Below are 26,457 nucleotides of genomic sequence, written 5' to 3' on the forward strand. Positions count from 1 at the left end.
ACATGTGATAGTCTTTACTTCTAGCTTGAATAAATAGAGTAAATAGAAGAGCGAACCCCTGATTAGCAGATACAAGTAAGCCATGCCTTGATATATTTGAAAAGTATTTGAAATAGGTCAAGTACTGGCAGGGAATGCATTAGCACTAATGACCTACCTAAACTGGTTTAAATTGTCTTTTAATTTTTACCAAAATAATATGAATGCATGGTAATGATTCAAATAGTTCAGAAGAATTTAGGATGAAAAGTGGTTATTTTCTCCTTTTCCACTCTTTCCCACCCTGGTCATATTTCTCAGAAGGAACTTCTATAAGGAATATGCTTATTCTTTTTCTTTTATAAATTCATTTACCAATGTTAGACAATGTCATTTATAAGCTCTCTGCTACAAAAGATAAGAATTTAGGTCATTCAATTTCTTGCTCCTTACTTTCTCCCCTCTTCTTGATATTTGATAGTTTTTTTTTGTTGTTGTTCATATTTTTGGATCATTGGTTACTTCCTTTTTAAGCTTTAAATAATATAGTTCTCTATTTTTATAGCCTCAGCCTCGGTCATTTGTACTTTAATGCTGTCAAAATTGTTAGTGCTTTCTTTTGTTTTTGAAATCATAAAGAATTCTGAAATTAAATTGTATGCTGATACTAAAAATTAAAATGTAGTAAAGACCTGAGTGCTTAGTTTTCATTGTTTCACTCCATTGTCACACCGGACTTAGAATAATTTATATTACATATATTTATTTATGTTTATATATATAATATATGTCGCATTAAAATAAAATGGATTCTTTCTTCCAGAATTATTTCATAGTTAAATTTGTGTCATAGGTACATCATGATTTTCTGGACTTAGTTATATGCCTTGATAAAATTCTTAAATTTCTCTCTCCTAATAATCATATCACCTTTATAAGCTTTCCTTTTTTTGTGGAGCCCATTCTCCTAAAACTTGCAGTTTTTTCTGGACAGTTTGCTTATGTCTGCTGCATGGCTTTCATCCTGGGAAATCTCTTTGTTGTCCCGCTAGGGCTTTCACATAGAGTTTTCATAGTTTGGGAATGCCTTGAAATTGTGTACAGAATTTGTGTGTGAATATATTTTTCAGCTTTCATTGTATTCTTGGGGATGATTCTTAGGATCCCAAAACACATCTGCTTTGAAATCACAATCTTGTGTACTGTGTATTCTAATTATACTAAACTGTAATCATAACCTCTTCATCTCATTGATGCTGTTTTCCTGCAAATGAGACTGCCAATGGACATTATACTGGGGTTTTATAGCATAGTTCCTAGCATAGCCCCCAAGGAGATACATTCTTGGCATTCGCAATCATCTTTCTATTTTCCTCAAATTTCCTAAAGTTATATCTAGCCTTTAGTGATAGTTTTTCAGCTATCTTTCAAACAGTCCGTTTGGCTGCAATGGTGATTATGATCCCCTAAATAATAACAAAGGATGTTACCAATGCCTAATAACCTGTTGATTTTTAATTTTTATTTTCTTGGTCATTTGTTTAAAGGGGGCTTTAGCAACTTTTAGTCTTTGAGTACCTATGGCATGGTATTTTACTGTTTATCATGGCGGGTCTGGTCTTTACCTTTTCTTAGATCAAAAGTTATTTGCCAAGATCCAGAGTAAAAGACAACAAAAGAAACTACAATGGAGTAAATAAGAGATGTTCCAAAAACACTTATTTTTCTTTATTCTTCTTCCTAGCAGTGATCTTGGCTAAAAATGTTCTAAATATGTATATCAATGTTCTTTGGCCAAAAATAAATAGGATAGTATACTATGTTAGTCCTCTGTCTAGTGTTGGGTAGAATGTGGAACACAGGAAAATTCATTTAATTACTTATATATTTTTTAAGATTTTATTTATTTGAGAGAGAGTTTGAGCTCATGAGTGGGGGGAGGGGCAAAGGGCGGGAGAAAGAGACTCTCAAGTGGACTCCACACTGCGTGTGGAGCCCCACGTGGGACTCGATCTCATGACCCTGAGATCATGACCTGAGCCGAAATCAAGAGTCAGATGCTTAACCAACTGAGCCACCAAGGCACCCCTTAATTGCTAATTTTTTAAGGAGTATTTTATTTTGGGAGAGTATGTTTATACTTTTCATGGCACAAGTGGCCATGCTTTCTTTTGCCTCTAGGCCTTTGTTTATTGCTGTTTTTACAATATGGCAAAATATTTTTCTCCCATATTCTTTCACTAGGCTAACTTCTACTTGTCTTTTGGGTCTATCCTGAGATGTCACCATCTCAGAGAAGCTTTCTTTAACCCTTCCGATTAGGTTATGTGCTGCATGTATAGTTCCCTCCATTTATCACTTATTCATTTTATTAACTTATTCACTTTTATCACTTTATTTGAAAGGTTTGTTGAGTGGTGTCTGTGAGCCAAGTCCTGTTGTGAGAAGGGGTCCAGCAGTGAATAAACAAACCAAAATACTGCCCACTATAGAGCTTATATTCTGTTGGGTGAAGATAGACAGGAAAGAATATGAATGTAATACAGGGTAGAGATGAGTTCTAAGAAGAACAGAGCAGAGTGATAGTGGGGAGATACGTACTTAAGGTGACTAGGGAATGCCATTCTGAGGAGGATGAAATTTGCAGTCATTGAGATGAAAGCTGATAGTGAGTTGGGCTAGAATGGTAGAGGTGAAAAATGTTCAGATTCTGAATTATTCTGAAGACTGAGCCATGAAATGTTCAGGTTCTGGAAATGTATTTTGAAGATAAAATCTACATAATTTGCTGATGCATTGGTAGGGAGTATATGAGACAATGAGAAATAAGACCCCAAGATTTTGGCTTGAACAGATATCAAGATTTACTTGGGTGAGGACACAAGAGGAACAGGTTTGGGGTAGGGGTATAGAAGGAATAGTACCAGCTCAATATTAAAGTGGAGAAATCTGAGTGGAAATTTTGAGTATCCAATTCTATATATAAGTATTGAACACAGGTAGATAGCATGAAGCTGAGAAGTTGAGTTCAAAGAATTGATGAAGATATATAAGTATTAAAGGGAGTTATTCTTCCATTGATGCCATTTTTACCTTGTCTCCAGATCTCCCAAGAACAACAAACAAAAAGGCCAGAAAGAAGCCAAAACAGTTTAAGCATAAATGTTATTCCTGTTTACAGGCCTGCAATTTGAGGAAGTTTAGCATGAGCCACCACTCTCTGCCAATATGTAAGAAAAATAATTCTTGGGAGCCTCTCTATTTTAGGATCTCCTTTAACTTCCCCGATCTTCACCGTCCTCACTATGCTTAGAAACTCCTACTATTCTTATTGTGGTCTTTCTCAAACTAGAGCGTCTTTGTGTTTTAAACCTCTTTCATGTAATCACTCATATAATCACTAGTTGGTGCGGGTCTTTGTGTTGTATTAAGCATTATAGTTTTTCACCATGCACCTTGTACCTAGAAGTTAATTGTGGTGTAACCAGCTTCCAAAACTGGATAGTTATCTAAAAAAAGGTGAGAGTTACCTGTATATCTACGTACACATCCCTAGCTAGATTATATACTCATTTAGAGGGCTATCATTTTATTCATAGTTTTATCACCAGCTCCCCTCTTGATGCCTGATAATATAATAGGTTGGGATATTTGTTGACTAAATGAATAATATATTATTACAGTAACTCTTCACTTTTCTAGAGGTTACTTTTCATATCACTTGCCTCTTTGAATTAGGCATTTAGAGCTAGGAAGGACGCAATTCCACTTTTAAGAATCTTCTCAAGGGGGCGCTTGGGTGGCTCCGTTGGTTAAGCTGAACCTTTGGCTCAGGTCATGATCTAGGGTCCTGGAATTGAGCCCCAACCTGGGCCCCCTGATCAGCAGGGGGTCTGCTTCTCTGTCTCCCTCTGCCCCTCCCCACTGCTCATCCTCGCTCTTTCAAATAAATAAATAAAATTTATTTCAAAATAAATAAATAAATATGTGTGTCCACATATAGATAAGTTCATAGCAGCATTATTCATAATAGCCTAGAACTGGAAACAGTTCAGATGCCCAGCAATTGATGAATAAATAAACAAAATGTGGTATATCCATTTAATGGGATACTGTTCAGCAATTAAAGGGAACACACTACTGATACATGTTGTAGTATCAGTGAACTCCAAAAACATTTACGCTAAGTGACAGAAGCCAGATGGAAAAAGCTACATATTGTGTGATTCTATTTTATAGGAAATGTCTAGAAAAAACAAATTTGTTGAGACGGAAAGTAGATCAATAGTTGCTTGGTGCAACTCTTGCACCAAGGTGAGCTTAACTTTAGGCGCAAGGGAGCTTTTTTGGGATAATGGAGATGCTCTAAAGTAATAAGGTTGGTGGTTGCACACCTCTAAATTTACACAAATTATTTAATTGTTCATTTATCATGGATGAATTTAATGGTAGGGAAATTGTACCACAGTAAAGCTATGAAAAACAAATAATTTTGAGCAGCCATAAGTGGTATTTTAGAAAAAATGAAGTTTATTCAGAAATAAACTTTTTGGTTCTCACTATGTCAAGCTTGTTGAGTTTACTTAGGCGAAATTGTAACAAGTCTGTTTTCTAATGCACTGTACATTAAAGGTACTCTCATCAGGAGCAAATGGTAATTGACAGGATGAGAAATAGAAACTTCGGAAAGTATAGCCAGGAAGGACTGTTTAATGTTGGCTTATTACCTTGTATATGTCAGTAGCACCTGAGGCCATCATGACATGAATAGCTCAGTAAAATTATTGATTACAGTGATGACATCTAGTCAGTAAGAAAAGCTTGATTTATTTCTGTGTCCCCAGGTTACGAAACAAGGTAATCACATATTAGAAAAATTTATAAAAATTAATTATTAAAATTGAAGTAAAGGAACTAGTTTCATTTAGATTTTTATTTATATTGGAGAATGGTGCCTAATTATTTGAGGTAAATTATATTATTAACACAGTGTGCTATCTTTTGTATAAACCTGTTACGCCTGACCAGCCACACTGTACTAGCACCTGTAATTAATGATTTTTCTAGTACTAATGATAAAATTACAGGATTTTCATTGGTTTGCATTAATTTGACCATCTTGTAACTAGAAATCTTAAACCTTCAGGATTTTTTCTGACGCAGGTTAATGCACTGAGGTGGTAACATAGAGATTGTTTTAATTTACCTAGTGCTACATAACAGACCTCCCCAAATCTTACTAAGCTTAAAACAGCAACTTATTTCTTATCATTCTGTGGGTTGATGGGGCAGTTCTTGTGCTTGTCTCACCAGCCTTGCATCACAGCTGCGTTTAGCAGGTGGGTTGGCTGGGGGATGGGCCTACTTCGGCTTAGTAAGATGCTGAGCTTCTTCTTTCCAGGTGATGCGCTGTCTGAGGCATCTTCACCCATGGTAGTTTAGGGCAGTGTTCCCAAAAGAGCAAAATCAGAAGCTATAAAGCCTGAAGTTAAGAGTGTCATTTCTGTTGCTTTTTGTTGGTCAAAGCAAGTCACAAGACCAGCTGAGATTGTAAGCGTGGGAAAGTAGACTACAGCTCTTGATGGGAGGAGCAATAAAGTCTTATTACAAAAGCATGCATATAATCTTTAAGTTTTTTCGCCTTTGTGTTCTTTAAAATGTAGAATTCTGCTTTTCAGAATTAAACAGATGATTAGCAATATAAACTGGAAAAAGTTTGCTTTAATATATAAAATGAAGAGGTTGAATTAGAGGAGTTCTTAGAAGCTTCAGTCTGATGAGGCGACAAATAAATACCAGTATTTTCTGTGAGGACAATAGCTTTAGCTTTGCTTGTTCCTATACAAATTTTATGTCATTCTATGGCAATTTGAATGTTGAAATGTATTGAAGAGGTGTTTTGAACTTTGAAATTTGATTGATCTATATTGGCATTTTACCCTCTTATGGTCTATTACTGTATCTGGAAAGTGAGTATAAAAAGATACTTAGATTGGGAAATAGAAAAAAGTTCTGGAGATAGATGGGAGTGGTGATTGCACTTTTAAGATTTTATTTATTCATTTAGAGAGAGAGAGAGCGCGAGCAAATGTTGGGGGGGTGGACAGGATAGAGTGGGAGGGATTAGGGTTACTTTTCCTAAAATTTATTTACTCTTTGTTCAGAAAAATGCATTTGAAATATTGACTAAAGTAGAATCATTTTGTATAATAAAAGGAGACTCCTACAAAATCCTACGAACCTTTTTAAAAATGAGTACTCTTTGTGTGAATTTGGATTTTCAGGTAATCTTAAGAGATTTGCTTTTATTGGATAGAATATGTCATTCTCTTTTGATGTTTCACATTTCCTTCTTTTATGCTTTCTTATCCTGGAAAGACATAATGAAGTATTTTGCCCAACTTTGGGGATTTGTTCAAGGGATTAAATCACCACTCTGTGTTAGGATACATAAACTCATTTGAGACATGAGTTGATGCCTGATACTGCATTCATTTACAGTCAGCAGTGCAAAATTGACTTTGTGATTTTTATGTTGAGAATCTTGAGGATTGGTAGTTGATTGATTGTCCATCCATGTGCTGGTGTTCTTGGTGCTAGAGATACAGCAGAGAATGATACAAATGTCCTTGCTCTCATGGACTTAAGTTCAAGTTGAGATTTTAGACAACAAACAGTTAACAGAAATAAATATATACTTTGATTTGGAGATAAGTGATAGGAAGAAATAAAAAAAAAGGATAAGAAGTTAGACAGTAATGAGGAAGAGGAGACTGTTTTAGAGAAGAATGCTTAACAGTGGCTTTTCTGAAGAGAAGTGTGGGAGTGAGCTATGCAAAGAAGTGGCAAAGAGCATCCCAGACTTGAGAAAGAGCAAGTGCAAAGGCTCTGAGGTAGGGCCAAGGTTGGTGAAGTTGATTAACAGCAGGAAGACCAATATGACAACTACTGAGTGAGGCTAGAGTATGAAAGGAGATGAGGTCTTAACGATAGGCAGGTGTCCTATTTAAATTTTATTCTGAGGACTTTGTATTTTAAGTGTGGTGGGAAACCATTGGGATTTTTTAAAAGCCTTTTATTTTGAAATAATATTAGACTTAAAAAATTTGCAGAAATAGTGCAGAGAGTTCCCATCTACTCTTTACCCAGTATTAGTATCTTGCATAATCATGCAAGTAAATCAGTTGCAATAAGTTTTTTGAGGTAGTGTGTTATTTTAAAATTCTCACTCTCCTGCTTCCATGTGGAGAAGACTGAAGAGGTAAGAGAGGAAGTATGGAGTCCAGTTTGGAGGCTAGCGTAGCGATGTAGATGCGAGTTGATGAGGGTGGTAGCTGACAGTTCCCTTAAAAGAGGTTTATCCAAATAGCTTCCTGGGACTCATATTTTTAAAAGCTTGATTTAGAATATCATACTAAGAAACTGCACAAAGCTTTCCCTGAGACCAAACTTCTGTACTTGGTTGTTTTTTAAGAGGAACAAAATACTAGCATAATTTGGACCAAGAAAAATATTGTGCATAAGCAATTTTGTTAATGAAAGAAGGTAGTAATTGAAATAGATGAGTAAAGAACTATAGCCACATTTCTCTGTGTTGAAAATCAGTGAGTTGCTATCTTAGGCATTGGTTCCTTATTGTAAGTTGCCAGTAATTTTTCTCTCAAAGAATGAAAACTAGTAAATAGTACATTTCAGTCACTTTTGTCGATACTTACTTTGTGTGGAAAATGCTTCTTAATTTGACAGAGATTAATTACCAAGATTTTTGGATGCAAAGGTACAATCTCATTTTATGATCTGCATGGCTAATCTTTATCATGTTTATTTTCAGTTTTTACATATTTTACTTGAATGTTAAGAGTAATGATTCATAGTTTGAAATTTTAACGAAAGCATTGTACAGATATTTTGCTGATGTATATAGTTAATCTACGTATCCATGATATGCTTTTAAAGTATTAATGAATAGAATGAATTCTTCTCAGAGTTGTACTTTTCTAATGTTCTGTTCCGTAACTTCAAACGATTTATTACTAATTTATGTTCTTAAACTATTTCCTGCTTTTTGTTTGCTATAAAACAATTAGGTGATGAATTAAGAAAACTTTCTTCTGAATGTTGAACCTAAAATTAAGTACTTTTTAGTAGTATCTGCTCTCCTTCACTTGTAAGAACTAAATGGCAGCATTTTTTGTGGTTGAAGCCTGAAAGTTGTAGACACTTTTGCTCTTTGTTATAATTGAACTCTTTAATGCATAACTTTATGGAATTTATGTTCATTAAATAGGGAACATAATTGAGATGATTGAGTGAGATACTTGTAGAATATTTGGAACAATGTGTGGCAAGGAGTGCATGCTCACTTAATATTAACTCTTATTAGAAGTACTATAAGTAGTATTGGGATTATTTAAAATAGCCTTATTTTTGCTTGTTTTGAAGAAGTGGTCTGTGAGCCTCCTTTGTTGTTTACCTAATATTTAGTGGGTAGCTTCTGAGTGTCAGGCACTGTCAGGTGTTCTTATGTACATTATTTTGACTCATGATGAGGGTTTTAGGCTCTGAGAGATGAAGTCGTTTGGTCATGGTTGTGCAGTAAGAGGTAGGCTTTCTAACAAAACTACCCAAACCTGTCTTCTGTCATTGACATATAAAGCCCTTTTATTTTGTCAAAATCACTCATCTGATAGGTGTTTATATTGGATACTTTTTTTATGTGCAGAGCTATATGATATGGGTTGTGGAGACTGAAGAAATGAGTTTCATACACTGTCTTATAATGTTGGAGATAGCTGTGATACAAGGTAGAAAATGATATTATTAGAAATTATACACATTTAGAGGACGGAGATGTTGTTTGCATTCAGGGATGAAGTTTAATCAGGGATGGGATTTTTTTTTTTAAGATTTTATTTATTTATTTATTTATTTATTTATTTATTTATTTGAGAGAGAGAGAGAGAGAGAGCGGAGCAAACTCTGCCCTGTGTAGATCCCATTGTGGGACTTGATCCCTTGTGACCTGAGCCTAAATTAAGAGTTGGATGTTTACCAGACTGAGCCACCTAGGTGCCTTGATGGTTTCTTGAAAATAGGTTAACATTTAAACTAAGTGATTTGGGAGTAGTGGGATTTGGACATCTCAGTAGAGGAACCAATAATGAAAACATGAGATATGTATAGAAAATAGTGAATAGTTTGTTTTGGCTACTGTGTGTGAATGAATGTAGGGGAAATTTTAGATTGAAAGGTAAATTAAATTTAGGACCAAATTGTGTAGGGCCTTGAAAACTTGACTGTTTTGAATTCAGACATTCATTAGTTGAGTGAATTTTTTTCAGTCATTGTAGAAGCTAGTTACATGTGGTTTGGGGAAATAAAATTGAATGAGAAATTTAGACCACAATGAGATTTTATTAAAAAGGGAAATTGGTGGGCATTCAGAATGCTAGAGCACTTTATTAGGAGTAAGGAAATGAGATTTCCAATCCTCGCCCTGCCATGAAGTAGTTATGTAACTTTGGAACACTTCTTTTACATTCTGTGTGCATTAGGTTCTCAGTATGTAAAATGAGGTTTGTATAAAAGATCATTAAAGCCATAATGAGATAGTGACTGTGTCTTTTTTTGTCCCAACTAGGATGCTGAAATTGATAGGAGGTACTATTAATAATTAAGCCCAGTAGCAACTGAATTATATTCTTGCTTATCTTAATGAGTCTTTCACCTATTATGTTTCAAAACTCAAATTTAAAGTACTAGAAAGCAAGAAAAAGGACTAAGACATTTAATTATAAATGTTTAATGTTGAACAAGGTAAAGATAGTATAATCTGAGGAAATAGAACCTTTTAAAAGTTATTTATTTTTAATTGAAGTATAGTTGACACACAGTGTTCCATTAGTTTCAGGGTGTATGGCATAGTGATTCCAGAAGTTTATATGGTAATACTATGCTTACCAAAAGAGTAGCCACTACCTGTCACAATATAGTGATGTTGTTATAACACCATGGCCTATATTCCCTGTGCTATATGCCTTTTAATCCCCTGACTCACTCATTCTATCACAGGAAGCATGTGCCTCCCACTCCCCTTCACCCATTTTGACCATCTGCCACACCCTGGAAATAGAATCACTTTTAAATAAGTATCTGCTTGATGTAAGAAATGGTAATGATTAAAAATGTGCATATGAACATGGAATTGTTTTGAAATAGATATATTCTTCAAAATAAAGTCAGTCTCGTAGATAAAGCTAAAAACAGTTACACATCGGAGCGCCTGGGTGGCACAGCGGTTGAGCGTCTGCCTTCAGCTCAGGGCGTGATCCCGGCGTTATGGGATCGAGCCCCACATCAGGCTCCTCCGCTATGAGCCTGCTTCTTCCTCTCCCACTCCCCCTGCTTGTGTTTCCTCTCTCGCTGGCTGTCTCTATCTCTGTCAAATAAATAAAATCTTTAAAAAAATAGTTACACATCACTGTAAGTGTACACTTCAATATGTCTGGCATTTAGAGGAAGTAATGAGGTACTTCATTTACACATGATATCTAGACAGAATTCTTTAGATGTCTTTGGGGACTGAAGTCTTTAGGGTAGTTTATCCTGTGTTAGCTGGGTCTACCAGACTGCTGTTCTTACTATTCTAAATAGTCTTGTAACAGTTTTTTTTTTTTTTTTAATCTTCCCTTGATGTTATACTCACTGCTGTAAATTTTTTGGCTTATCATAATGGTTTGGTACAATTATATGGAGAGGCATCTTTCCCCTGACCTTCCTGTATAAGTAAGAACTGCATGAGAACTTCACAATTGTGTGGATTTGGTAGCAAGTTTGTTATTTCAAGCCACTTTCCCATATTTTCTAGTTTTCTCATATTCTACATAAGTGATTCTCAGACATTTAATGTACATTCAGATCACCTGGATATTTTGTTAGATCTGCCACGAGCCTGATTCGTGGATCTGCCGTGGGCCTGAGAATCTGCTATTCTAATAAGCTCCTAAATGATGTGGAGTTGCTGTTCTGTAGACCACACTCAGTATTAAAAGTTCTGGAAAGTTTATTGGAATTCTGTCAGTCTTATGATATACAGGGCATTAAATATGGCTGTATTCTTTCAGAACCTATATTGATAGTTTTAAAAAGAAAACTTAGGACTTTTGTAAATCTAATAATACAGTTGCTTGAATAATATTTATCTTTTGTATTCACATTTCCCTCTTTCATATTTACCAGTGTCTTAACCCTAGTTTTGCTTCTTTCTCATTTCCTTTTTTGTTGTTGCGGTTTTTTGCTTTTGTTTAATGTATTATCGTGTTTTGTGGATCTGGTCAGGGAACCGTTACTGTATTTTATGTTTGTATCTACATTTTATTTTGCATGCGTAACGTGGCTTTGCCTGGATGTTCTTTTTGGTAAGTTCCAAATTTATAAAGCATATTGTTTTTTTGTAGTGTAAGTTACAGTGTTTTTCATCGTTTTTTTTCCTCTCACTTCTAGTAATGTGATCATGCTCATGAGTTGTTTTTAATTTTTTTAAAGAGTTCATTTGACATTTGCCTAACATTTTCCAACTTTCCTTAATAGTAGTGCAGTTTGATACTAATCTGCTTTGATTGGTTTTATAGCCTCACACTGTCAGTTGCTGATCACTATTAGCAGTTGCTGTTTTAAGTATTTTGGTTTTTTAAAAAGCCTTAATCATCTAGAGATAAACTGTTCTAAGAGCTTGTGCTTCCATAGCAGTCATAAAAGAAGATAGTTTATAGTAAAATTAAATGTCTTTGTTCTGAATGAACAATGCATTCTAATTTTGTTTTTACAGCAACAGCTTGCACAGCTACAGAAAGAAAAATCAGAGATTCTGAAAAATCTGGCATTGTACTACTTCACATTTGTAGATGTTATGGAATTTAAGGTAATATATTTTAATATGTAGAATTTAACATAGAATGATGTTTGTTAATTGTATAAATTGCTTTATCACTTGTAGATAATAAAATTTTAATTCTTCTAGAAATAAGATTTAAAATACATTTTATTTGTGTGTGTTTTCTAAATTTAGTATTGTTTATATAGGTAAAAGATTAAAATAAGCTGTATTTTCAGGACCATGTTTGTGAATTGCTGAATACTATTGATGTTTGCCAAGTCTTCTTTGATATTGTAAGTATTGTTTTCAGAAAAATTTCCCATTCTCTTCTGGTTTTCTAATAGAACTGAGGGGGCTGAATATTTTTCTTCAGAAAAAAATCTTCACGACTAGTGTGTGAAATTTTAGCATTGTCAATTTGGTTTATTTTGTAGCACTTTTTTAAGGTAAGGAGTTACAGTGTATTCTCTATTTTACTTGTTATTTGTGACTGGATATAAGTCTTGCACATATCGGAAAATAGTTGTTAATATTTGTATTTTATTTTAGAAGGCCCAATTAAAAAAAGTTAAGTGAATAATATCTTTTTCTATAAAAGACATACTTGATGGAATCTTTCTTAGGTAAGATAATTTCTACATACAGGAAGTCAAAGTGAAAAATGTCTCCATTGACAATTTACTTAGTCAATGAATTTTATTACTTATTACTTAATACTCCTTTTTCTTGCTTAGTGAGATTGGCTCCATATGCCTTCTTATTCTCGTTTTGCTTATTCTGTTAAACTATCATCAGTTAAGGCAATAACAAACCTTTTTTCATCCATAAAATTGTGTCACCAACACAAAACTGTTACCTGTAACTTCCAAATTTTAGGTATGTTTTTGGTGAAAGGAATTAGAATCTTAGAAATGGGGTAAAATAAATAACTATAGAAAATTATTGGCTTTCAGTAGTTGCCATGAAGATTTTTAGAAGTCTTTTTTTTTTTTTTTTAAAGATTTGATTTAATTATTTGACAGACAGAGTGAGAGAACACAAGCAGGGGGAACAGGAGAGGGAGAGGGAGAAGCAGGCTCCCTCCTGAGCCACCCAGGCATTCCTGCCATGAAGATTTGTGTGTGTGTGTGTGTGTTTAAAAGTTTACAAAATAAGGAGTTAAACTTGATTTTTGTTTTCTAGACTGTAAACTTTGATTTAACAAAGAACTACTTAGATTTAATCATAACCTATACAACACTAATGATACTGCTGTCTCGAATTGAAGAAAGGAAGGCAATCATTGGATTATACAACTATGCTCATGAAATGACCCATGGCGCAAGGTAGACCTTCATTATACAGATCTTTGTGAAATTCTCAGTTTGATGGCTAACAACTCATTGAAATTTGGTATGTCTGTTTTAAGTGACCGAGAATACCCACGCCTTGGTCAGATGATTGTGGATTATGAAAACCCTTTAAAGAAGATGATGGAAGAATTTGTACCCCACAGCAAGGTAAGACCTGGTTTTTAGATGCACTTAGTAGGCATGTGAAATACAGGGTCAGGACATCGAGCCCCGTGTTGGGCTCCATGCTGAGCCCACATGGCGTTTGCTTAAGATTCTCTTCTCTGCCCACCCTCTGCCACTCCGTGTGTACTCTTTTGCCTGCTCTCTAAAAGATAAATAAATAAATAGGCATATGAGATGGCATAAGGGTGAATAGTTAGAGTGATAAACTTCTTTTATGAAAAACATTATAATGGGATATGAATAATAGCTGTGTATGGTTTTATCTCATTGTGAACCAGAGAACTCATTAGTTAGAGTCCAAATAGTATTTGGAGACTCAGGGATCATTCGCTATAGTTTTTAGATTTGGTATAAGGTATAGAGGTAGTGGAGTTTAGTATTTGAGAATGTCTACTCTGATACCAGACTACCTGGGTTCTAATCCCAACTCTGCCAATTATTAAGTATGTAATATTGGGCAAGTTATTTAACCAAGTTCATTGTATCTCAGTTTTCTTATCTGTAAAAATGGAATAATAGTACCTACCTCGTATGGTTGTTAGGATGATTAAATGAGTTACTTCATAAAAAGTATTTGGATATATAGTATTTGATACATTATAGCTATATTATTAATAAAGTCTCTTAATGAGAAAAAATGATGAGTTTTGAGAAAAATAATTTGGAATATCTGTCTTTTACAATATATTAAAAAAATAGTTCTTAATGAAACAATTTTGGTTCAGAGGAGTCTTGCCATGTGGCTTCTCTGCAGTAGGGCTGATTGAATGTTCCTAAACACATCAAGGAAATGTATAGGTATCTCATACATCCTTATTATAGATCAGGAAATTGAGGGCTGGAGAAGTGACATAATTAGTCATTTGGCAGTAATAATGGCAAAACCAGAGCTAAAGCCCAAGATTTCAGAATCTTGGTTCATTCTCTTTGAATGATGAGAGTTAGACATTTTAATGATACACTATTTTGTATAAATCTGTTAATGTCAAGAATTTTCCTTCAGTTTTCTTACTCCTGTGAGAATTCTGAAAATGCATTTATAGAAGATATGTTAGCAGTTTAATTTTTTGCATAGCTGTATTATCCCACAAATTTATATAGGTTTAATGTTTTAAAGTTATTGGATCATTAGAAAGAAGCTAGTGGATGGCATCAGCTTTGAAGTAAAAATCAGCATTGTAGTTGGAAGTATCGGGATTCCTCAGAGTCCTGAGCATATCATAGTTATCTGTCTCTGATTTTGGTAATGCTTTTTCCTCACCTAGAACTGTCTTTCCTACTCCTCCCTTGTTTTCTCTGTGGATCCGTTTCTGACTTCTTGCCAATCATGTATGGCCTTGTTTTATTTACCCACTTCAGATTTGTTTCTTTTCCCACTTAGGTGATGAAAATTTCCTTAAAGGCTGTTGGATCTCTTTTTAGGTTCTCCATAATTATTTGCATATACTAGACTATTAAATTGCTTGAGGAGAATTATCCATTTGAATTAGACCATTTATTTCCTAATCATGATTTTTCTGATGTTCCATGATATCTGTTTTTTTTTTTTAGATATTCATCTTTTCTTTTCTTTTCTTTCTTTTTTCTGGAGAGTGTGAATGGGGGGAGGGGCAGGGGGAGAGAAAATCTTAAGCAGACTCTGCGCCGAGTACGGAGCCCAACAGAGGACTTGTTCCCACAGCCCTGAGATTATGACCTAAGCTGAAATCAAGTCAGATGCTTAACTGACTGAGCCATATAAGCACCCTAGTATCCCAGGTTTTGGTAGAAAGTCTATCCTATATATGCTAGGATTTGTTAAAATTAATTTAATTTTAAAAATGTATTTATAATCACTTGGTAGAGTATAATAAAAATACAGATTTCTGGGGTCTACTCCCTGAGGTTCTGGTTCACTAAGTTTTAGGTAGAACCCTGGTTTCTGTTTTCTGAACAAATCCCATGGTAGCTCATGTGCAGCCTGATTAAAGAGTCACTCTTGGGGGCGCCTGGGTGGCTCAGTCGGTTAAGCATCTGCCTTCCGCTTGGGTCATGATCCCAGGGTCCTGGGATCGAGCCCTGCATTGGGTGCTCTCTGGCTCGCTCTCTCTCTCTGTCAAATAAATAAATAAAATCTTTAAAAATATAAATAATAAAAAAAATCACTCTTGTACAGAAATTTTAGGAAGCTAAGATGAGTAGCAAAGCACAGTTAAAAGCAAATAAGCAGATGAGAAGAAACATTAAATACCTGGGTGATAAAGCTGTAATTAACAGTCCCAATAGCAAAGAGAAGTTAACTAATTTATTAAGATAGAGTACATTTTTTATAAGGCGTTCTTTGGAGAAATATGAAATATGTTGAGTTCTATTAACACTTAGTCATATAACCCTAATGTTCTATTATTTCAGTGTGAACTATCAGAATACAAAAGAATGACACTAGGCTTCCTACCCCTTTTGAAATAGAGATCCTAAAATTGCCAAACATTTTAACTTCTAAGGAAGTAACATGATTTCCTGAGCTAAGCTCTTGCCCAGGAATGCAGAATCTGTGTTGCTTTTATGAAATTAAAAAAAAGAAATTGAGAGGAGATAGCCAGAGCCACCTCAGGTATTATATGGAGCATAGTTGTAATTAGGCTTTGTACTTTGAGGATGATACAGTTAGAAACATACAGTAGTTAGAGCTGAAATTTAAATGGAAAGGGAAAAAAAAATTATTCCTCAACTTCCTTTTTTCCTGTTTTAATTAGTCTCTTTCAGATGCACTGATTTCTCTTCAGATGGTGTATCCTCGAAGGAATCTTTCAGCTGACCAGTGGAGAAATGCCCAGCTGTTGAGTCTCATCAGTGCACCTAGTACAATGCTTAATCCTGCACAGTCTGACACTGTATGGTTCTGTTTTTCCCTTTTTGAATGGAAATAGAAAAGTTGATTTTTAAAAAATATCAGTTATGCAGTGTTGTTGCAGTTTTTCTTATTAATATTAGCCTATCAGTGAAATTTATTGTGGAATGCTCAGTAAGTTATACTGTTGAGTTTTTTATTTCTAAATTCTGATGCCGAGTTAGTACAATTAGTGTAAGTATTTTCTTTTAAAATTTAAATGTTTGTTCTGTTATAGTAGAAAATTTGGAAAATGCAGAAAATTTTAAAGAAGAAAACAAAAGTCACCTGAATCTTCATCAACTAGAGAAAATCATTATTACATTCTTTCACACAATGGACCCTTGAACAACACAGGTTTGAACTGTGTGGGTCCACTTACACCTGGATTGTTTTGATAAATACTGTAATTACAGTATTTTCTCTTTCTTAAGATTTTCTTAATAACATTTTTTTCTCTAGCTTAATTTACTATAAGAGTACATTATATAATATGTATAACGTACAAAATATATGTTAATTGACTTTATGTCATTGGTAAGGCTTCTGGTCAATAGTAGGCTATTAGTAGTTAGTAGTTAAGTTTTTAGAAGTCAGAAGTTTTAGGTGAATTTTCAGCTACACAGGGAGGGAAGGTTGGCACTTCTCACCCTCACGTTGTCCAAGGGTCGACTGTATTTTCAATCTTTTCTCTATGTATATGAACATAGGTGTTCTGCAGATGGAGAATACACACACATAATTACTGATTTGGATGACATTGAGCATCCATGTACATAAATCATTTTTAACTTGATTAAAATATTATCCTTTGGAATATTACAAACTCTGAAATAGACTTGGGAAATTTGGAATAGACTTTTGGATACTTATCATTTACCAGATTGAAGATAGTTTAACAACAATGTTATTTTAAGGGAGGTTTCAGGGAGTGTAAATGTGAAAGGGGCCCAGCTCTCATTGTCCTTTAGGGACTGCATGTTTAAATATAAATTACAACACTTTTATCCAACTTTTCAAATACGTCATGTGGTATTTGATCCATGAATTGAGTAATAAGAATTTTTAGGAGAAAGAGAAAGAGTGACTCAGCACAAGATTTGTTTTTTTAGAATTTCTTTTAATCACAAATTTGTGTGTTCTCTTTTTAAGATGCCTTGTGAATATCTCTCTTTGGATGCAATGGAAAAATGGATTATCTGTAAGTAAAATTAGTTTTGTAATTACCCCTCAGGTATTAAGTTTTAGAGAAAAATATTGGGTAACATAGATTACTTCTGTGCTAAGCACTGTACTCAGCCTTCTCAGTGCCTTACCTCATTCAGTTCTCATACTGACCCTCTCAGGATAGATAGTCTGTTTTATAGATAAGGAATCTAAAGCTTAGTCCACATAGCTGATAAGTGACAAAGACAAAATAAGAACCCAACCTAATGCCAAGGCTCATGGTACATTGTATTGCCTCTCAATGAAGTCATCAAAACTACATTTTTGTTTGGTTTTTACTGATTTTTAAAAAATACTGTGTTTATTCAGTTAAGGTTTTTGATTTTGATTTACTTCAGTACATTTAATAGTGACTCGTGGTTGGCAGTTAGATACATGGAGGATAAAATTACTAGTTGTGCTCCTGAAAAGATCACAAACTATAGGGGAAATAGACACAGTGACCCACAGATATAATACAGAATGAGAATTGCTATGATAGAATTACTTCTAGCACCCCGAAGTCCGGTGGCAGAGGGGAATAATTTTGAGCAGTTTGTGTTTTTTACTTCTTCTGGTATTTGTTTCTTGATTTATTAGCCATTAGGTAGTATTTGTTGACTTTTTATTATAGTATGTCTCAAACTATAGTGAAGGACCAGTTTTCTTTTTTTATTTCTATTTTTATTTTTTTTAAGATTTTATTTATTTATTTGACAGAGATAGAGACAGCCAGCGAGAGAGGGAACACAAGCAGGGGGAGTGGGAGAGGAAGAAGCAGGCTCACAGCAGAGGAGCCTGATGTGGGGCTCGATCCCATAATGCCGGGATCACGCCCTGAGCCGAAGGCAGACGCTCAACCGCTGTGCCACCCAGGTGTCCCCAGTTTTCTTTTTTTAAATTCTTTTTTTCGATTGATACTTATATAAAATACGAATTACTAAACTACTAACAACTAGAAGTGAATTACTAGAGTTACCAGAAATAAAGTAATAAAGACACAAATTAGAGCCCACATTTTTAATTATTAGATTCAGTTTAGTCTAACAATTAGATTATTACTAGGTTTCTACTCCTAATTGTCAAATTTTTGTGAAAGTTTCTAAGTATTTTATTTCTTTATTTAATCTCATTATGCCCTGGCACTTTGAATAGCACTGTTATTAGTATGAAAGAGAGCACATACTCTTTTCTGGAAGATTTTATTTATTTATTTATTTATTTATTTATTTATTTATTTATTTATTTAGAGTGTGCACACATGTGAGTGGGTGAGGGGGGCAGACGGAGAGGGAGAGAGAGAGAGAATCTCAAGCAGATAGGCTGAGCATGGAGCCTGTCTCAAGGCTTGATCTCACGACCCTGAAATAATGACCTGAGCCAAAATCAAGAGTTGGATGCTTAACTGACTGAACCATCCAGGTGCCCCTCCTTAGCCATTTTATTAATTATATTTTTTACATTGATCTGTTTTGTGATACTTACATTTTCTTCTATAATGATAGTTAAGATTTTAATCCTTTCTCTTAGTTGACTCAAAACACAGGTTTCAAAGTGTTGATTTTGCTGAAATGTATTGTGATCCTTGATTGTTCATGTTTATGGAAGTGTGGCTGTAGAACAGAGGTGATCAGTAGAGTTACATGGCATGGGTGACCTAGAGTTAATAGCACTAGTTCCCCCAGTCTGTATAGGAATGCTGATCACAGGGCTTTGTATGATGAGCAGGGAAGTGGGTCAGAAGGCAGACTACCCCAATTGGGGATACAGGGATATAGAGAAGGCAGACAGATTTGGGATGACCACAGTTGCCGAGGTAAGGAAAGTGTTTACTCTGAGTGTTGCTGCTTTCATGTAATTGAGCCTTGAATAGAGTTAACAGAGGTTAAGAATTACCTTAAACTCTGTACTTGTCTTTTTGACCTCGATATTCATAATAGGACTTTTCTGTAGAAAGTGGTCTATTTTCTTTAGCACTTTGCTTTAGATTAGTTCAGAGTGTGGTCCTTGGGTCAGCAGCATCACCTAGAAACTTGTTAGGTACACAGAATCTTGATTTCTACCTTAGACCTGCTGAATTAGACTGTGAATGGATCCTTGCAATCTGATTTAAAAAATCATAAGCCTTGCCAGTAGTTCTGATGCAAGCTAAAGTTTGAGGATCACGGGTCTAGATTATAGGCTGGGGCCAAGAGTTACTGAGAGTCTGGAATGTTGAAGACCCATCTATTTGGAATGCAGTTATAAAATAACTTATCCTAATGTTCTTTTCAGGGTCTATTCTTGCTATATTGGTTGGATTCAGAGGACTCCTTGGGAAAGATCTCTTTTCATCTCTGGAGTTTTGGGTTACTAATTCCAGTCTCTTTTTAAATTGATAGTTGAGTTCTACCTGCTTTCTATCCTAAAAGATTTTCTCTAACTTTCTTGTCTAGTATTGGTCTTTTATCTTGTTTTCCAACATTTTTGTGGCTTGAAACATTTAAAAAATTTTTTTCTGTCCTTTTATTGGGACGTTCGTGGAGAAAGGAGGGTATTGTGTGATTTAATAAACCATCCTAATCTTGGGCAGTCAAATTTAAATTACATTACCTCTTTTGATTCTATCATAAACAAATGGATATACTAAATTTAAAGGTAATCCATATCTTAAAAAAATAAAATATATGGTAGCCCATAATATAACTGCTAATATTTTTAGAGAAACCTTTTATTGTCAGCAGCAATTTTGTGAATCTAAGTATTCAACAAGGCATAAGACACTAAGTGAGATCTCTTTTTACTTGAGTTAAGAGTAGAAGGTCATTATATAAGGCAAGAATCTTTTACAAACAATTTCTCTTGAGGATTCTTTAAATTTCCATACATGTATTCTATATCTTTGCTTGTGTGCCAGATTGTATAATTGGCTTGTGTATAGGGGTCCTGTTGCGTTAAATATATTTTTATGTGTTTCAGGAAATTTGAGAAAGTTAAATACACTTCTGTACATATGACTCTACAGTATATGCCTACTTAACTTAAAAAGTTAGCTTGCTTGTGTAGTGGCCCTTTTAAAAGAAGGTTGAGCTAAGAATAAAAAGATAAATGGCAAGTTGTATGTTAGTGATTCAGGAGTTTAAAGGTGGGAGTGACTACTGAGAATCCTAGGGAAATTTCACAGGAAATAGGATTGGTTTGTAATTGGCCCATTACAGTACCTTGCGTACAGCAGGCACTGAGTAAATTTTGAATGAATGACAGATGAGGTTTTGTGGCTTAGTGTAGAAGGCTAGAGAGGGCATCCACAAACATATATATGACTGTACATTGCTGTAGGATCTCCAAAGGAGATAACAAAAGGTGAAAGACATATTTGAATTCATATACTAGAGAGCAGCATAATATATTGAAAGAATCTTAGACTTTAACGGTAAATACTTGAGGCTAACTCTAGCTCTAACATGTTAATGGTATAACTTTAGGTAAGTCATTGAACCTTCGTTTTTTCAACTATAAAAGAGAAGATTACCATCTATTTTATCTACTCCACAGAATCATGTGAGATAATATATGTGAAAACTTATTTGGTAAACTATGCATTGCTCTGAAAATGGAAGATGCTATTGCATTTCTTCTAGTGATTTCGTAAAGAAGATTAGTCTTATTTTTCAGTTAACAGTTGTAATGATTATTGTCTTATGTGTTAATTAGTAACTTCTGATCTTTGGCTTAAAATATTTTATAAAGGTTTTTGAAAATGTCTCTTACTCATTTATTAAAATGACTTCTTACCCAGCCCAGAAGCAACATTTCTTTTTCTCATCAGTGTGGGTTGAAAGAAGTGATTTTGCAGAATACAGAAAATTATTGAGAAAAATACTGTTATCATCTTGTATGTATATGAAATATTACCTGTCACTTGAAATCTTCAGCTTAGTGATTATGTTTATATTTCTGAAAATTTTGAAAGCTACTTTGTAACGGAAAGATTTTAATTTTGGAATTCTTTTATATTTGTATTTACTTCTGTTTTTTTAAAGTTGGCTTCATTTTGTGCCATGGGATTCTAAATACTGATGCGACAGCATTGAACCTTTGGAAGCTAGCTCTTCAGAGTAGTTCTTGTCTCTCTCTCTTTCGGGATGAAGTTTTCCACATTCACAAAGCTGCAGAAGACTTATTTGTAAACATACGAGGGTATGGCATTTTCATTTATCTTGTCTTTTTGGAGAAGGGTAATGAGTGGATTATCTTTATTGAAGTTTGGTGATAGAGAAGGTCATGTCATGCAAGAAGATACCACCTGTACTCTCTTACTGGCCATAGCACGTTTTTTTTTTTTTTAACAATCATCCAGATACGGTAGTATTCATATTTTTTATAGGTAACTTCATAGATTAAAGTATCTAGTGTTTCTGCCCTTTCAAAATTTGTATCCTAGGATAAAGAAGATGTGTCCTCTTTTGCAAATCATGATACGGATATAGACATAAATATTGCTAAAAGTACCATATATATTTTAGAGTTTTGACATTTTTGTAAGTGCTGTTTAAAAGTATGTGAGTCAATCAAAAGCTCTTCTTTAAATTAATTACTACAATTACAGACGTCAAACTGCTCACATAAGAAATCAGGTTTCCTTTTAATAAGGTGTTCCAAGTGACTCATTCATATTCATTCCCTGTAAACCAAAGAGTTCATACAAATTTGTTTCCTTGAAATTTTTAATGCCTGCATTTCTTTCCACATGAGGGTCTATAGACAGTATGTAAAAGGTTGAACTCAGAGTTGGTAGCAATTTTGAAATCTTTTGAAATTAGGAGCATCTGAAATATTCTGGGATGCCCTGTAACTGAAAATGTTGAATAATTATGTTTGTCTTCTTAGTTTCAGATAGAAATGAAGCTTACCTACATTTATTTCATATCGAGTTTACAAATGTCTTGATGAAATTGAGATGAAGCATCTGTTATTAAAAAATAAAGATCTGTTTAACACTACCAACTTAAGCCTCAAATTTTAGTGTGTGTAAGAATTACAGGTTCCTGAACATCATCCCTAACTTGTATTTCCTATATTTGTATCTTGAAGAGGCTAAAGGAATCTGCTTTCTTTCCCCCAGTAATTTTTGAAGTAAAATTTAGACAAAAATGCATAGATTTTAGGTGTCAACAACTTTGTGTGTGAATGCCCTAGGTGATCACCTAGATCAAGATGTAGAACATTTCCATCATCCCCAGGAAATTGATTTGTACCCCTTTTGGTCAGTACTGCCACCCCTGATCTCCCACCTCTCAGTCCCTTTATCAGGTGACCACTGTTGTGATTTCTGTCACTGTTGGTGTTTCTGACATTTTCATGTGGTAGTTTTTCAGTCATGAAATGAGGTCTAGTGCCCTGTGTATTTTCCAGCTCTTAATCGGCTTCTATTTTGGAGTAGCTGGAAATATCCTATGTCATATGGGATACTTTCTAATTGATTTTCATTTTCTTTTTCTTTTTCTTTTTTTTTTAAAGATTTTATTTATTCGACAGGATAGAGACAGCCAGTGAGAGAGGGAACACAAGCAGGGGGAGTGGGAGAGGAAGAAGCAGGCTCATAGCGGAAGAGCCTGATGTGGGGCCCGATCCCAGATCGCCGGGATCACGCCCTGAGCTGAAGGCAGACGCTTAACCGCTGTGCCACCCAGGCGCCCCTGATTTTCATTTTCTAATTGACTCAGGTTGAAAATCATGAAACTTGTATTTTGTTTGAGCATATTGATAGCTTCTCTGGGGAATTGTATTTAAATATATGTAAGCATTTAGAACCAGGTAGTCTATATATTGAGCGAACTTGTGTATGGTACACATAAGCTTAATGACACCATGAGACCGATTGTCTTGATGTTACGCTTTTGTTTTCTTTTTTTGTTGTTGTTAGGCTTTTCTAATAATAAATTTACCATTTAAGAATCTTCATATTTGAAGTTGAGAAATCTTAATTTTTTATTAAATCATAAGTGATCAATTTAAAATATGACGTCCAGTGGTTACACGTCAGATCGTTAAGTATAAAAGCTTATTAATTATAAAGGACAATGATTACAGAATTAGTGTACTTTGGACATTTGCTCAAAGAACACATAAATCTTAGAGTATTTAATTTAGACGTTGGAGTTCTTGGTATAACTGGTTTTAGCCAGGTTGTTAGGAAGATAGTTTTTCTTTAACATTTTAGGAATTTTGAGTTTTTGTATGTAGTATTTATGAAAATAATGTATTGATTAGCATTTATTTTTCAGATGTTACCTGTAAACTTTTTGATGTTGGTGTCCTGTTTCTTTTAATTTAAAGTAGTCATATGCTTTCCTGCCCCAGTTTTTTCTACCATAAAACCCCTATCTCCAAACATTCACTAGTGTTGCTCACTAGTATATGTCCTTTCAGAATTTTTTTTATGAGATAGTGTAAAAATCAGAGGTAATAGCTTTGTTACTACTTTCGATTTTGGGAAACCACTGTTAATACATTGGAAGTATAATTTTAATGACTCCATGGGGGCTTAATGAGGTGTATTTAATCAAGATCTACATAGTGAGCTTTAATTTTTTTGTTAGATTTAATATAATATGAGGTCTATTTTTCTAAGAAAACTTTACTGGGTACTTACTGTAAGGTACCAGGAAAGGAGGTAGGTGGATTTCCTCCATGCATGTTTAGTTTGAGGGCCAGTTTTTCTTGCTGCTAATAGTAATTTTTAATTGACTTTTAGTGTTTGGCTAACTCATTTTGACTGTTACTGATGAAATTAAGATTAACGTGGCTCTAAATTTTTTTTTCACTTAGCTATAATAAGCGTATTAATGACATAAGAGAATGCAAAGAGGCAGCTGTGTCACATGCGTAAGTAGTTCTGTCATATCTGTGGAATTTATAATCAAGAAGAATTTCTTAAAGCATAATTTTGTTGAAGTGATTGCAGATTAATGTGTGCAAGATGTGATAGAAGTGAGGGACTTTGAATCAACGAAAAATAAGTGTATATCCTCAGTATCTAGTAAGCTTCAAGTTAGTGCTGACAGATCTTAAATATTTTTGAAGTGTTGATAAAAATGCTCTAAGGAAGTACCATAAAAGATCTTTTATTTTAGATAGCATTCACGTCTTTTACCATTACTGTGCTTTCGTGCCAGTATTTTGCGTGTTGTGATGATTTTTTACTATTTCGTGGAAATTGACATATCTTCACACTCTCCTAAATGGTATTTACTTTTCAAAGTATGCCTTTCCTGAATTGTAGTAAATATTTTATATTAGTAAGTATGTGGAATAACTTAAAAATTAGCATATTTAAGATCTTTGAACAGCTTTTCAATTTTCTCATGAAAGAATTATAAATAATTTGATAATTCAACTTAATTGTTATATGTGGTATACTTGTGTAGAATATTTTCTCTACTGAGCTTAGATAGAGGTAATATTATTCGACCCATCTGTATGTCTGTACGCCAGAGAGAAGATAATACACCACTGCCACTAATGAAAATATAAAACCACAAGTTTTAGAATTTAGATTTAGGCTATGGGATGGATGTTGGGAATTTAAACCATCTTTATTCATTGCTGTCAGTGCTATATTATTTTCTCATGCATATTTTTTCACTTTAATGAAATGCTTATATTATTAAAAAGTTATTTTCTAGTACAAATAACATACTTTGGAGTATGTTAGAATTCCTTTCTTGACATACAGAAATACAAATGATTATCAATTCTTCATTGGATAGACCCTGTTATAAGCACATATATGGTGTCATAGCTATCTTTTATGACACTCTTTTAAAGGTAAGGCGTTTCCCCCCTTTATTATATAAAGTACTCATAAGTGGTAAGCAGTAGTAATTTTTCATAGGAATTCCTTATTCCCATAATCCAGGCTTAGTACTTTATGGACATTTTTCTCTCTGTATTAATAATACCACAGGCTTCTTGTAGCAACTCTTGTGGTAAAATAGTCAAAATAACATTGACTGCTTTCTTAGAAATTGCACCAGGTGACTTTATTATTGTCAGATGAAAAAGAGCTTGTCATTGGAGTTAACCTAACATTGTAAAAGTACTATGTACCAGCCATTATGAAAGGTGTATCTTTTGAGGCAGGTATCATCATCCCTGTTTTATAGATGAGAAGCTAAAACTGGGAGGAGGTGGAACCTAAGGTCACTAGGCAGAGGTTGGATTTTAATCAGTGTCTTCTAAAACTAATCTGTGTCCCAGCCAAATTTCTGGTATTCTATATACCTTACACTTGTTTTTTTGGCGTATATATATTGTGGGGGTGGGGGGTGGCGGGGGTGGTGTTAGTGGTGCCATTTTGTGTACCTAACGAAATTTTAAAACCAGAACTTGGAACTGTATGTTTTGCATAGTGTGAGAAGTTGGTATACTTAAAACATTCTGTGATTTTTTTTCCATGCTAATATGTGAGAGTAATTCTTTTTAAAAATTTGCATTTCATTTTAAAAACCTAGTAATGAATATTTATAATTATCTTTTCCTTTCCTCATCTTTCTGTTTTTGAACAAGAGTGCCAAATGATCTCATCCAAAATCTTCATTGTATATAGCTCTTGTTTAGTCAGTCTTGTATATTTAATAGGAATGTACTTAATAAACTGGATATGAATTATCAGATATTTATTACCTTGTATTCATTGATTTTTTTGGGGGGCGTAACAGAAATGTATACATAGTAGAACATTGCTTGCTTTCAAGGATTTCACAGTCCAGTTTATAAAGTGCTAGGCTAAATGGTATTAAAATGGCAGAAATTATTTAGAAATGGTCATCTGGATATTGGGAAATGCTTCTTGAAGGATTGGTCTTGAAGTTTGCGTAGGATTTTGATAGGTGCAGAGTAACTGAATAAACATGGTTATAAACACAGTGCAAGAAAGGCAAAGATAAATGTAAGATTGGAAAGTCATTTAATGACATGACATATCATAGAAGACATTTGTAGGGGCTTCTTCCTAAAAAAAACTTTGG

At 34.2% G+C, this 26,457-nt stretch overlaps 1 protein-coding gene across 1 annotated transcript in view; it reads left to right on the forward strand.

The window, feature by feature from the left end:
* Positions 1 to 26,457, forward strand: part of NCKAP1 (NCK associated protein 1) — a 99,612-nt gene that overhangs the window by 21,810 nt on the left and 51,345 nt on the right. Inside the window, exons 3-10 of the mRNA XM_040643154.1 lie at positions 11,807 to 11,899; positions 12,091 to 12,147; positions 13,037 to 13,179; positions 13,263 to 13,353; positions 16,107 to 16,244; positions 17,393 to 17,441; positions 21,469 to 21,625; positions 24,257 to 24,313. Coding sequence (XP_040499088.1) covers positions 11,807 to 11,899; positions 12,091 to 12,147; positions 13,037 to 13,179; positions 13,263 to 13,353; positions 16,107 to 16,244; positions 17,393 to 17,441; positions 21,469 to 21,625; positions 24,257 to 24,313 — 785 coding nt within the window. The remainder of the gene's footprint in view (positions 1 to 11,806; positions 11,900 to 12,090; positions 12,148 to 13,036; positions 13,180 to 13,262; positions 13,354 to 16,106; positions 16,245 to 17,392; positions 17,442 to 21,468; positions 21,626 to 24,256; positions 24,314 to 26,457) is intronic.

This window comes from Ursus maritimus, unplaced genomic scaffold (assembly GCF_017311325.1).
Source record: "Ursus maritimus isolate PB19 unplaced genomic scaffold, ASM1731132v1 scaffold_1, whole genome shotgun sequence".
NCBI classification, from domain to species: Eukaryota; Metazoa; Chordata; class Mammalia; order Carnivora; family Ursidae; genus Ursus; species Ursus maritimus.